Source organism: Danio rerio, chromosome 20, assembly GCF_052040795.2.
Source record: "Danio rerio strain M-AB ecotype USA chromosome 20, GRCz13ab, whole genome shotgun sequence".
In the NCBI taxonomy this organism is placed as follows: Eukaryota; Metazoa; Chordata; class Actinopteri; order Cypriniformes; family Danionidae; genus Danio; species Danio rerio.
Genome location: NC_141040.1, coordinates 8,230,818 through 8,244,213, shown reverse-complemented (window position 1 = coordinate 8,244,213; position 13,396 = coordinate 8,230,818). Strand labels below are relative to the sequence as shown.

Below are 13,396 nucleotides of genomic sequence, written 5' to 3'. Positions count from 1 at the left end.
CAATTAACAACCACATATATAACCTACACCTTCATTTACCTTTGAAGACACATCAAAAAATAAGAATTTTGGATGTTATCTTCTGAGAACTTCCTGTTCCAGAGCTGCATATGCCGTATATACCAATCCAAGCTCATTCTAAAAACGTCCTGCTATATACACTTTTGGAGATCGCCAAATACGTCCCAAAGATACTTTTTTGCAGTTATGTTTCGCAAATCCACCAGAGGCCGCTGTGTACGCTTTTTCAGACTGCAAATTTATTTCACGATTGCCATTTGTGCCTGCTGTTCTCGCCTAATCCACCAGAGGTCGCTGTCGACTGACTGGATGACTGACTATCATTATCAATTCCACTCTGCGTCTCCCTGCGGAGGTAAGCAGTCAGCTGGTAAAAAGAAAAGGAACGGCGTCATACCCACCCATAGCGTTCGATTTAAAGATGAAATGCAGCCATACCTACTTCTGGATACATAATTCGCGACCTCTAGAGATCTATATAGGGCTACGTTTTCAGAATGACCATATGTTAGTAAATACAGATTAATAAAAGCAATATCTTTGCTACTTTTGTACTTTTAATTGAGTAAAATCACTGTCCATTGAGACAATCCCCTTTTCCCTTTCTTCGATGAGTTAATATAAAACTAAATAATTAGAATATCTTCCATCTTGGTTTCTGCAGGAAGCAAATTTTTATTGCGTGCGTTATTAAAAGTGACTACATACATTTTAATGCAGCAGTTAATTTTTTTAAAAGCGAATCAATTAAAATAACAAGTAACTTTCATTACATTTTTTTACAAAAAGTAACAAATATTTGTCAGAACCCGGGTTTGAACTTTGCCCTCTTTCTTTTCTGACAGCGTTTTCTATCTTTCCTTACTGACAACATTCTAATTTGTCTCCAAATTGCTGTGTAACTTTACTCAGCTGATCGTCTTTTACAATTAGTAGCCTCACATGTTACTGCCAGCTGCCTTTCATTTCTGCTAATTGCTGCTCCTATATCTGAGGGTGTTTCGCTTCTCCTTTTGTCAGAGTGTTGGATTTCTTACAGCCTTCTTGTCGGTCTGTTGTATTATCATTGTGTTCTCTGTCCAGTTCCCTGGATCCATCCCGGATTTGGTCTGCCCTACTGGAGAGCTGATCTTTTGCGTTGCCATTGCCCTTCTCCTGCATTACCAGGCCTGGACCAAAAACTAACTTTATTTTTTGATTGAAATTTAGCCCACTCCTGATTTTTCTTTTTCATGTGGTGCTACTAATTTTTGTTGGCATTTTTCCTGTACTGTTGAACATTGCCTGTGGTCCAGTTTTCAGTTTATTTTTTACTAAAGTTCAAGATCTGCTCTGGGATCTCAGCAAGCGCTGAGTCACTTTCTTTTTGCTTACTTTATTAAAAAACCCTATTGAATTGAACTCCTCTGCTTTTGGGTCCTTTATACAGACACACCTGACAGAACACTCTGACCAGTATGGACCCAGCGGAGGATTCGTCTGTATTGTCTGCAATGGAGTTTCAAGGAACCATGCTAGGCCGCCATGAGCAGGAGCTGACTTCAGCACGTCATACAGTGGAAATGTTGGCCTCCCGGGTAGCTGAGCTCTCTGATCAGCTCCATAGTCTCCAGTTCCAGCAGGGGTTAGGGCCATCCACAACTACTCGCATCCCTCAACTGGAGCCCAGGGTTAACAACCCACCAGTCTACTCGGGTGAGCCTTCTAATTGTCGATCTTTCCTCACCCAGTGTGAAGTTGTGTTTTCTCTTCAACCTCAGACTTATGCTTCGGAGAGAACCAAAGTGGCTTTCATTATTTCTCTCCTTGCTGGTCGGGCCCGAGACTGGGGGGCAGCAGTCTGGGAGGCTGAAGATGTGTGTTGTCTTGACTTTCATCGGTTCAAGGAGGAGATGATCAAAACATTTGATAGGTCTGTGTTCGGAAAGGAAGCGTCTCGACTGCTGGCAGCTCTCCAACAGGGTAGACGCTCTGTGGCAGACTATGCCATTGAATTCCGCACACTTGCAGCAACCAGCGAGTGGAATCAAGCGGCATTGTCAGCTCGATTCTTGGATGGTTTGACAGACAAAATCAAAGATGAAATTTATGCTCGTGATCCCCCAGAGCGTTTTGATGAACTAGTCTCCCTGGCCATTCGGCTGGATCATCGTTTTGACCTTAGACGTCGTGTTTTAAAGGGCTCACGACCAGAAGCCACTGAGTTGCCTCCTGCTGCCCAATTGAAGTTTGGTCCAACTGAGCCTGAACCCATGCAGGTGGGCAGACTTCGCCTTACTGCAGAGGAGAAACAACGACGATTGTCTAAAGGGCTGTGTCTCTACTGTGGCGGGCAGGGTCATGTTGCTTCACTTTGCCCAGTAAAAGCCAGTGCTCGCCAGTAATCAGGAGAGTTCTGGCGAGCGGCACTTTCATCTCCTCATCCCTCTGCTCCCGCACCCTACTGCCTGTCATGGTGTCCATCAAGAATGTCCTCCATTCATGCTCTGCGCTTGTGGATTCAGGTGCCGAGGGCAACTTCATGGACTCGACATGGGCTCATCTTAAAGGGGTTCACATCCAGCCTCTAGTGGATCCCGTGTCTGTCTCCACACTGGATGGCCGTGAGCTAGCTGTCATCTCCCACATCACTGTGCCGGTGAGTCTGGTCACTTCTGGCAACCACCGGGAGGAATTGGTGTTTTACCTTTTTGAGTCACCAGCTACCCCCATAGTGTTGGGCCATCCATGGCTATCTTTACATAATCCACACATTAACTGGGCAGAGAACACTATTATAACTTGGAAATCTTCTTGTCATGCTAATTGTCTTGTGTCAGCACCTTTGCCTTCTTCTGTTTCTGTTTTGCAGGAGGAGGATGTTGATCTCTCCCGGGTTCCAGGGGTTTACCACGATCTGCGCATGGTTTTCAGTCGATCCCGAGCTGCATCTCTCCCCCCCCACCGGCCGTATGATTGTGCTATTAACCTCCTACCTGGTACCTCACCTCCTCGAGGGCGGCTCTTCTCTTTGTCAGCCCCAGAACGAGCGACCATGGAGAAGTATTTGTCTGATTCTCTGGCAGCCGGCATCATCCGCTCCTCCTCATCTCCGGCCGGAGCAGGGTTCTTCTTTGTGAAAAAGAAAGACGGCTCCTTGCGTCCCTGCATTGATTATCGAGGGCTCAATGACATAACCATTAAAAACAGGTACCCCCTTCCTCTAATGTCAACAGCCTTCGAAATCCTGCAGGGAGCAAGGGTTTTCACAAAGTTGGACCTGCGCAACGCGTACCATTTGGTCCGGATTAGGGAGGGCGATGAGTGGAAGACCGCCTTTAACACCCCCACTGGGCACTTTGAATATTTAGTTCTTCCCTTTGGGCTGTCCAATGCCCCAGCTGTCTTCCAGGCACTCGTCAATGATGTGCTGAGAGACATGATAAACAAATTTGTTTTTGTGTACCTGGATGACATTCTCATCTTTTCTCCCTCTCTCCAGGTGCACATCCAGCACATCAGACGAGTGTTGCAGAGGCTGCTGGAGAATCAGTTATTTGTCAAAGCAGAGAAATGCCTTTTTCATGCCCAGTCAGTTCCGTTCTTGGGTTCCATAATTTCGGTGGAGGGCATTCGAATGGATCCAGAAAAGGTAAGAGCTGTCTCCGACTGGCCGGTTCCTGGCTCACGCAAAGCTCTACAACAATTCTTGGGCTTTGCGAATTTCTATAGGCGTTTCATTCGCAACTACAGCCAGGTAGCGGCCCCTCTGACAGCATTAACCTCCACCAAATCTCATTTTTGCTGGTCTATAGCTGCTCAGGCAGCTTTTAGAGAATTAAAGTCTCGATTTACAACTGCGCCAATCCTTGTCCTACCTGACCCAGCACGACAATTTGTGGTGGAGGTTGATGCATCAGAGGTGGGTGTCGGAGCAGTTCTTTCTCAGATATGCCCTAAAGACAATAAATTGCACCCTTGTGCTTACTATTCTCACCGTTTGTCTCCTGCAGAGCGGAACTACGACATCGGTAACCGGGAACTGCTGGCAGTGCGGCTGGCTTTGGGGGAGTGGCGTCATTGGCTGGAGGGGGCAGCTGAACCTTTTGTGGTATGGACCGACCACAGGAATCTGGAGTATATTCAGACAGCCAAGAGGCTGAACTCCCGACAGGCTCGCTGGGCATTGTTCTTTGGGCGCTTTAATTTTACTCTTTCTTACAGACCTGGTTCTAAGAATGGTAAACCAGATGCCTTGTCACGATGCTTTGGCACTCCGTATGGCAATCCCCACCCTGATACCATTTTGCCCAGGGGCCATGTGGTGGGGGCTGTTATCTGGGGTGTTGAGGGCCTTGTCAGGCGAGCCTTAGCCAAAGTCCAGGTGCCCAAGGGATGTCCGGTGGGTCTGTTGTATGTTCCTGTGTCGGCCCGAGCAGCTGTCCTTCGGTGGGGTCATTCCTCCAGGTTCGCTTGCCATCCAGGCATAAGGAGGTCGCTGGCTGCCGTTCGTCAGCGCTTTTGGTGGCCAGCCATGGTGGAGGACATCCGCCGGTTTGTGGGTGCATGCTCGGTCTGTGCTCAAAATAAATCCTCTAATTCTCGTCCCGTTGGTCTGCTTCATCCTCTCCCCATTCCCTCCCGCCCCTGGTCACATATTGCCATGGATTTTGTCACTGGTCTCCCTCCATCCGATGGCAATACTGTGATCCTCACTGTGGTGGACCGCTTTTCCAAGGCGGTCCACTTCATTCCCCTCCCCAAACTTCCATCTGCTAGGGAGATGGCCCGGGTGGTCGTGGACCATGTCTTCCGGATTCATGGTCTTCCGGAGGATGTGGTCTCTGACAGGGGGCCCCAGTTCATTTCCCACTTTTGGAGGGAGTTCTGCCGACAGATTGGTTCTACTGCTAGTCTGTCGTCAGGATTCCATCCACAGACCAACGGCCAGACTGAGCGTGCAAACCAGGATCTTGGGCGGATGCTCCGATGCCTGGCTTCCCATAACCCCTCTTCCTGGAGTCAGCAGTTGGTGTGGGCAGAATATGCTCACAACTCGTTGCCGGTGTCGTCGACTGGGCTGTCTCCTTTCATGTGTTGTCTTGGTTACCAACCCCCTGTGTTTCCTTCCCAGGTGGCCGATGCTGCCGTTCCCTCGGTCCAAGCATTTATTCAACGCTGCCGCCGCACCTGGAAAAGGGCCAGGCAGGCACTGTTGCGGACCAGGGAACGCACCAAGAGAACTGCTGACCGCCACCGAGCTGATGCACCCAAATATGTCTGTGGTCAAAAGGTGTGGCTCTCCACTAAGGACCTGCCACTTCGGGTCCCTGCTCGTAAATTGGCACCCCGATTCATTGGACCATGCCTCATTACCAAGGTGATCAGTCCGGTGGCGGTGCGGCTTCGGCTACCCTGGAGTCTACGCCGTGTCCACCCTGTTTTCCATGTTTCTTGTGTCAAACCTGTCTTGCGTTCTCCCCACTCCCCCCTTTCTTCTACACCCTCTCCTCCTCCTCCCCTGATGGTTGAAGGCTCTCCAGCCTTCACCGTCAGAAAGATTCTTAATTCAAGGAGGCGAGGTAGAGGTTTTCAATATCTAGTAGATTGGGAGGGGTACGGCCCAGAAGAGAGATGTTGGGTCCCAGCTCGGGACATTCTGGACCATGCGCTCATTGAGGAATTCCACCATCGGCAGTTGCCTCAAATCTCTGGTACGCCGGGAGGCGTTCCTGGGGAGAGGGGTACTGTCAGAACCCGGGTTTGAACTTTGCCCTCTTTCTTTTCTGACAGCGTTTTCTATCTTTCCTTACTGACAACATTCTAATTTGTCTCCAAATTGCTGTGTAACTTTACTCAGCTGATCGTCTTTTACAATTAGTAGCCTCACATGTTACTGCCAGCTGCCTTTCATTTCTGCTAATTGCTGCTCCTATATCTGAGGGTGTTTCGCTTCTCCTTTTGTCAGAGTGTTGGATTTCTTACAGCCTTCTTGTCGGTCTGTTGTATTATCATTGTGTTCTCTGTCCAGTTCCCTGGATCCATCCCGGATTTGGTCTGCCCTACTGGAGAGCTGATCTTTTGCGTTGCCATTGCCCTTCTCCTGCATTACCAGGCCTGGACCAAAAACTAACTTTATTTTTTGATTGAAATTTAGCCCACTCCTGATTTTTCTTTTTCATGTGGTGCTACTAATTTTTGTTGGCATTTTTCCTGTACTGTTGAACATTGCCTGTGGTCCAGTTTTCAGTTTATTTTTTACTAAAGTTCAAGATCTGCTCTGGGATCTCAGCAAGCGCTGAGTCACTTTCTTTTTGCTTACTTTATTAAAAAACCCTATTGAATTGAACTCCTCTGCTTTTGGGTCCTTTATACAGACACACCTGACAATATTATTATATAACGCACGTAATAATGGATATGTGCACCTTTTTCAAAATCGCGCGTCTTCTGCCCGGTCCTTAAATAGTCTCCACCGCATCCCTCCCAGCTCTTTAGGTACGTCGGGCGCAACTCAACCCCACCGCTCTTCAGCACGCAACTCACCCCACTGCTCAACAGGTACGTCGCGCGCAACTCAACCCAACCGCTGTTTTCAGATACATCGCACGCACACACCCCCCATGCTCCCACCGCTCTTCAGATACGTCACCCACTGCTCTTCAGATACGTCACACGCACAACCGTATATACTAATTTATATATATATATATATATATATATATATATATATATATATATATATATATATATATATATATATATATATATTATTGGTGAGCCGTTATCAGCGTTAACATGCTGTTTACTGCAAGACACTTGTCGCGCGATAAAAAAAATATATCGTCGTTAATCTATTCTTAAAGTTGGGTTGGGAGCTGGGTCTGTTTTGCGCAAGCTATGATGACTTTCACCTTGATATTTTAGCGCGGATGTATACCTGAACAGTGAGCCGCCTGACAAAAAAGTGCTGTTTTGAATCAAATCAGCAGGATGCCTGACTTTAACTGCAGTCAGGCAGTTTCCCTTTAACATTTCATTCATGCCACTGTGACAAACTGGGGTATTAGACACAAATAAAGAGTAAGGTGAGAGTGTGATGGAATTTAATAACACACGCCAAATGGAATGAAAAAAAAAAAAACTTCAGCATTTCGCGATGTGTAAGTGTGTGTGTGTGTGTGCGGTCCTTTACTGACAGCCACGTGTGTGGATCTTGTCGGAAAATATGGCAAAGTCTTACATGACGGTAATAGTTTGATTGCAGTGTTTACTTCAATAGTCACTAATATCTGCATACTCCACATGTCTTAATTACATTTCTGTTTAGTTCAGTTATGACTTTGGACATATTAAGGTGATCAAAAATCACTGTTTGGAGTTTATATAGGCCTACAGTTCAAAACTCATATTCTGTGTAAACAAAAAAACAAGACTCTTTGAAAATGATGACATCATTTGTGCAGAGTTACAGAGGTGTAGATCAAAAACAAGCACAAACAAACACACAAAAATGGTGGATTATGTGGTAGTGTTGGTGTTGCTCAAGTGTTTGCTAATGATTCATCAGCAAAGTGTGGAAATTACAACCAACAGCGAAGATGCATCTAGCACACATGGAAAATTCTACATACAAACCAGCGCTGAGCCGCCAACGGCATGTTGTCGCTTCCCTACTGGTAACATTTACTATGGTGACAGTGACAAAAACTGGTCTGGCATATGCAATGTTTCTGATTTTTACGAATATGTAAACAGATTGTTTTAAAAGCGTGGAAACGTGAAACTTTCAAATAAAAGGGGTAAAACTATATTGTGGCTACATTGTTGTCATGTAACTGTAGCTTGGGAGGTACATTTGGCTTTGTGCTTTATATGTATATGTGCTTTATATGTATATGTATAGTTTTTGTAGTGAACTAATAAGGGAAAACAACTGTCAGTCTGAAGATTGCTAAAACTGAACTGTGTTAAGAAAATCTTTGGAAACAAATTACATCAAATGTGAGAACGAGAACTTTAAGCTTTCAAAATCCTTCATTGTCGATGATTCACCAGTGCTCGAAATTTCAAAGTATTCCAAACTGTTCGAAAGAAATAGGGAATAGGGGGATAACTCGGGATTGAACAGAACCAGAAACTGTGTATTCAAACTAAGGTCTAGAGGATTAGTTCCAACCATGCTTTTTGCAGTTCTTTGAAGTTGCTTTCCTACTTCAGCAAGAAGATCATCATATTGTTAGGTTTAACTCACATAAAAAAGTCTGTAAATACTGACAGACCGATAATAATAATCCCTTACATTTATAAAGCGCTTTCTGGGCACTCAGAAAAGTGCCAGACCGCACACCACATTTTGGTGCCAGACCGCACACCACACACCAGCTGATTGGTGGAGACAGGGCCGGAGTGGGACTCTTTTTCAGCCCTGGAGTTTCAAGCCTTAGACCGGCCCACCTCTGACTATAATAAAATAAGGTCATTTCCAATTCAGTTTCTAATTACACTATCATGTCTTTTTTTGAGAAAACAGCTGTTTTAGAACTTCAAATGTTCAACAACCCTTACAGTATTATATGTCTTAACAATAAAAATGAAAAAAAAAAAAAAAAATGTCATTCAGACGAGGTCCGAACCCGTATTGGTGGCGTCATACCCTAACGTCCTTATCACTGTACCACAACAGCTGTACAGTAAATAGTGACTTATCTAGTTATATCATCATTAACCTGCAGGCTGCATCTTGCTCACAAGGCTACGAGAAAATAGATAAAAAGAGCAGAGCTGCGGTAAAATAATGAATAAGAAGGCTGTGGTCAAGTAAATAAATAAATTATTTTTAAAAAGTGTGACTGCTTAGAGCAACAGATTCTGGAGCTAGGAACACCGGCCCTCGCGGCCAAAAAAACAGACCGGCCCACCGGGAATTCTCCCGGTCCACCCGATTAGCCAATCCGGGCCTGGGTGGAGAGGAGAGTTGCAGAGAGCTAGCTGCCAGGTATTGAGTATTCCTTACCGTCAATGCTCTTAAAGTCGAGCAGGTAGCTGCGATTGTCCACCTGGTAGAGCTGCAGACTCATTTTCACGAAATTCCCTGTGACAGGATTCTTCCGGCGCACTCTTAGGTGATACGGGTTCACCACCTAAATCACACACATCGAAACTTGGTTTTTTTAATAAGCAAGGCAACACAATGCAGATGAACAGGGTAAAAATAATACAATTTATAATTTTCACCACTTTTTTTAGAACAATTTTTCTTTAGCGTTATTATTTCATTAAATATATAGCATATACATTGCCATACATTTCTAATACAAAAAAACCCAGAAAATTCTGGATATAGTTGGGTTCAAAATTTTTGTTTAATATTTCATATTTTATCTCTGCTGTGATGACAGCACATACTATTTTACTAGATATTTTTCAAAATACAAGCATTCAGATTAATGTGTGATTCAAAGGCTTAATTATGGTAATTAGGCAAGTTATTGTATAACAGTAGTTTCTTCTGCAGACAATCAAAAATATATATTGGTTAAGGGGGCTAATAATATTGGTCTTAAGTAAAAGGTTTCAAAATATTTAAACCTGCTTTTATTCTAGCCAAAATAAAACAAATAAGACTTTCCCCAGAAGACAAAATATTAAAGGAAATAGCTGACATCATAAGGTGAATCCTCCAGTTGTAGTGTCCACAGGACCACATCGTACCTGGAGTTTTTGAAAATCTTCACCTTGACCAGAAAGTTTCAGTTTCAGTTACCCAATATTCAGCCTTCGTGTGGACAAACAGCATAAAAAAAGTGTGGTTTTCAAAATACCCACACCCCAAGGTCACTGGTTACCGGCTGGGCATTTCACTCTGTCTCGCGCTGAACGCTGTCGACCAATCGCAACAGGCAGTCATCAGTCCAATCAGTGCAGATTAGCGTCAAGGGAGGGGTTTGGGAACAAATGAATCTCTGAACGATTCATATGGGAGTCGTTAGGTAAAAATAAATGCATATTTTAAGACAATGAAAGTGTTTTAGACCTTGCATGCAAATCAGCCTGTTGTCGGAGACCCTTAAAACCCAAATATGATCGTTTTTAATGAATAATAGGGGCTCTTTAAGTGCGACAAAAAAAAAAAACCCTTTTGAATTTGTGAATTTTGAATCTTTTTGTTACATTAGACAAAAAAAGGTGAATCTCAAAATTGACAGCTGCTTAAAAAACAGTGTCTTCGCTTTTAGTGTCCTGCCACAAACATGCAAATTTGTGCTTGAGCAACTCACTTTCCACTCGTACTCCAGCTGTTTCATGGCTCTGTAAACCTCTGCCATGATGTCGTAGGGTTTGCTCTGGCTCCGGATGCCCAGGTGCCACTTTGCCTTCTTGACGGCCAGCGGTTTGGGTCTAGTGGTATTAAGGGCATCCAGGGGGCAACGTGCTTTAGGGCTGTCGGCCAGCAGCGGCGGCATGCGTTCAGGGTGAGGTTTGACTCCAGGTGGCAGAGGCATGCCCTCCTCCATGAAGGAGCTGGTCGGGGGACTAGAAGCCAGGTAAAACTCGCTGGCCTGGTTCATGATCCGCCGGTTGTCGATGATGAGGTGATACGCCACCGCCAGCTGGTCTTGAGGGTCTCCGCTGTACAGGCTGCTCAGCACTTCAGCTTCAGTGCATTCAAACTTCTCACACACCTCACGCACGGCCTCTTCATCCACTACTGTGGCATCATATGAGGGGTCCTCAGGGAACAGGTAGCCAGGAAGATCCTGTTTGAACCATTCATGCTCTCTGTCAAATTAGAGGAAATTTCTGTATTAACAATCTCTACATCATTTTATGCATTTTATTTGTTGTTCATTTGCAAAACAATGGTGTTTTGGAGGACTGAAAGAGCACACTGTTGAAAATTTATGAAGTTTTTGAAAGCAAAAGCTATAATTATTGTCTCCGTATAAATGAAGTTTCAAAAACTAATTTCGAGAGGAGCACATGATATGATTGACTGCAGCTGGCCACTCATCTACACTCATTAGTTAGCCAATCAGATTGATCCAAACACACTATAAGTAACCTAGCTAAGAACTACTCCCTTATCTTTGTTTTCCCGAAGAAACTCCCCATCCACCCCTTCTCCTCCTTTCCTCTTTTGCCTAGGGGAGCTCTCGAAAACACCTGATCTTGTACTCCCCTCACATGCTCTATGGACCTGGCGGGAGCCCTAGGCTCCACTATCTCCAAACTCAGGGTTCTCTCCCGGGACAGCATGCCAAACCTGCTAACTTGCTAACAAGTTGTCAAACAGTATCTAAGTGTGAACTCTTGAAACTACGTAAATGCGATTTTTGTGAAAGCAGAGATGTTGTCAGGGTGTGTTTTTATTTATTTATTTATTTATTTATTTATTTATTTATTTATTTATTTTCACAAAGTGATACCAAATACTGGCCTGCATGTACCCAGCTAACAATTTTAGGTAGTAAAAATGTTCCCTTAACATTTACACAAAGTCCCTTAAGGCAAGTCATTTCACTCACGGGCGTCTTTAAAACACCTCTCTGGCAGTATGCTCTGGCATTCTGTCTGGATGGGAAAACATCAAATTATCCAAAATTGCTTGCAAAGCTTAAGATTAAATTTCATATTAGGAATCACCAATATATTTAAACAACTATGTCTTTAGTTTAATTTCAAAGCGTTCTAATCACACAAAATCTGCAGAAACTCAAGGCTGGTTGAAGCCCCTCGCTTGGAGATTCATCAGTCTATAGCGATTGTTGATAGGCTCATGTACTAGAAGGTGGAGCTTCTTTCACCATGTTAAACGTTACACTTTTCCCTATTCAAAACTATACAAGTAAAACGCCTTGTGTGTTCTATAGTCATTTTAGGACAACTATGTCTTTAGTTCAATTTCTAAAGGGGCATTCATACTATGCCATCCGAACCATGCCCAGGCCCGTTTCCCAGATCGTTTGAGAAGTGGGAGTGCTCTGAATCGGGCTCACGTGCGGTTCACTTGGCCGGCCCTGGCCCGGTTGGAAGAGGTGTGCCAAAGCGAGGTTCACTTGAGCTCAGGCACAGTACGCTCGTTGTGTGAGTGCAAAGCGCGCCTGAGCACGAAACTGAAGACAAGACGTGACTTTTGAGAGACTGTTCATATGTATTTATGAATCATTCTTACTCTTCAATGAACACAAACTGTTGTAGATTATTAGAGACACAAATCACTTACTGCACCACAGCTGCATCTTTAGCAAACTTCATAATTCCTGCAGCACGAGGACTTCATGGTTGTATTTGAGCATCAAAAGTAGCTGATCTGTTCAGCAAAATATTTGACTGCGTGTCACTGCATTCCAAATGACTAAAACAATATAACTAAAGAAATTTCCACTGTGCTGATCGAGAGCGCTTCTTAAACTGAACACACGCTCAGGCGCTAATGCAATGTGAGTGCGGGCCTTCAGGGGAGATGAGAGGGGGGGCAAGCATGCTTTGGCCCAGTTCAAGGCAACTGTATAGTGTGAGTGCACCCTAAACAACCTACAAAGAGTGCTCTTATAAAGATAATCAATTATAAATGCCTAAATCCAGATTAGGCAAACTAACAGGGCTGGTATTGCTCGATCTCATTGCTGCATTTGACACTGTCGATAACAGCATACTTCTGGATAGGCTGGAAAACTGGGTTGGGCTGTCTGGCACGGTCCTCAACTGGTTCAGATCTTAAAGGGAGAGGTTACTATGTCAGTAAAAGGTGACCATAGGTTGAGGTGGACACCCATGACATGTGGAGTCCCACAAGGCTCGCTTCTGGCACCTCTCCTGTTCAACCTTTACATGTTCCCTCTGAGCCAAATAATGAGAAAGAACCAAATCTCCTACCACAGCTACAGTATGCTGATGACACTCAGATCTACTTAGCCTTACTGTCTAATGACTACAGCCCCATTGACACCTTCTGCCAACACATTGATGAAATTAACATTTGGATGTTCAGAGAAAACTGAAGTTATTGCGTTTGGGAAAAGATATGAGGTTCTCAAGGTGAATGCGTACCTTGGCTCTAAAGATCAAACAACAAAAAATAAGGTGAAGAATCTTGGTGTGATTCTGGAGTCACATCTGAGGTTCAATCCTCATGTCAAAGCAGTAAATAAATCAGCATACTATCATCTCAAAAACATTGCAAGAATTAGATGCTTGGTTTCCAGTGAAGACTTGTTCATGCTTTTATCAGCAGTAGGGTGGATTACTGTAACGGCCTTCTCACTGGTCTTCCCAAAAAGACAGTCAGACAGTTGCAGTTCATCCAGAATGCTGCGGCCAGGATTTGACCAGCACCAGAAAATCAGAGCACTGTCAGGGTTTTTGGTTAATTTCTCATGTAATGTTTTTTATT

At 44.4% G+C, this 13,396-nt stretch overlaps 1 protein-coding gene across 4 annotated transcripts in view; it reads right to left on the bottom strand.

The window, feature by feature from the left end:
• The window catches only part of prkaa2 (protein kinase, AMP-activated, alpha 2 catalytic subunit), a 57,325-nt gene that overhangs the window by 16,323 nt on the left and 27,606 nt on the right, over nucleotides 1–13,396 (bottom strand). For 3 of the 4 annotated variants that reach the window (XR_015518155.1, XR_015518154.1, XM_087298033.1), the window contains exons 7-8: nucleotides 10,281–10,782; nucleotides 9,017–9,143 (exon numbers count right to left, since the gene is read on the bottom strand). Coding sequence is in view for 1 of the 4 variants with exons in the window: in XM_087298033.1 (XP_087154159.1) it covers nucleotides 9,017–9,143; nucleotides 10,281–10,782 (629 nt within the window). In the remaining 3 variants the exon portion in view is untranslated. Of the gene's footprint in view, nucleotides 1–9,016; nucleotides 9,144–10,280; nucleotides 10,783–11,416; nucleotides 13,354–13,396 lie in introns of those variants that run through there. The other variant, XR_015518156.1, reaches the window with a different exon arrangement.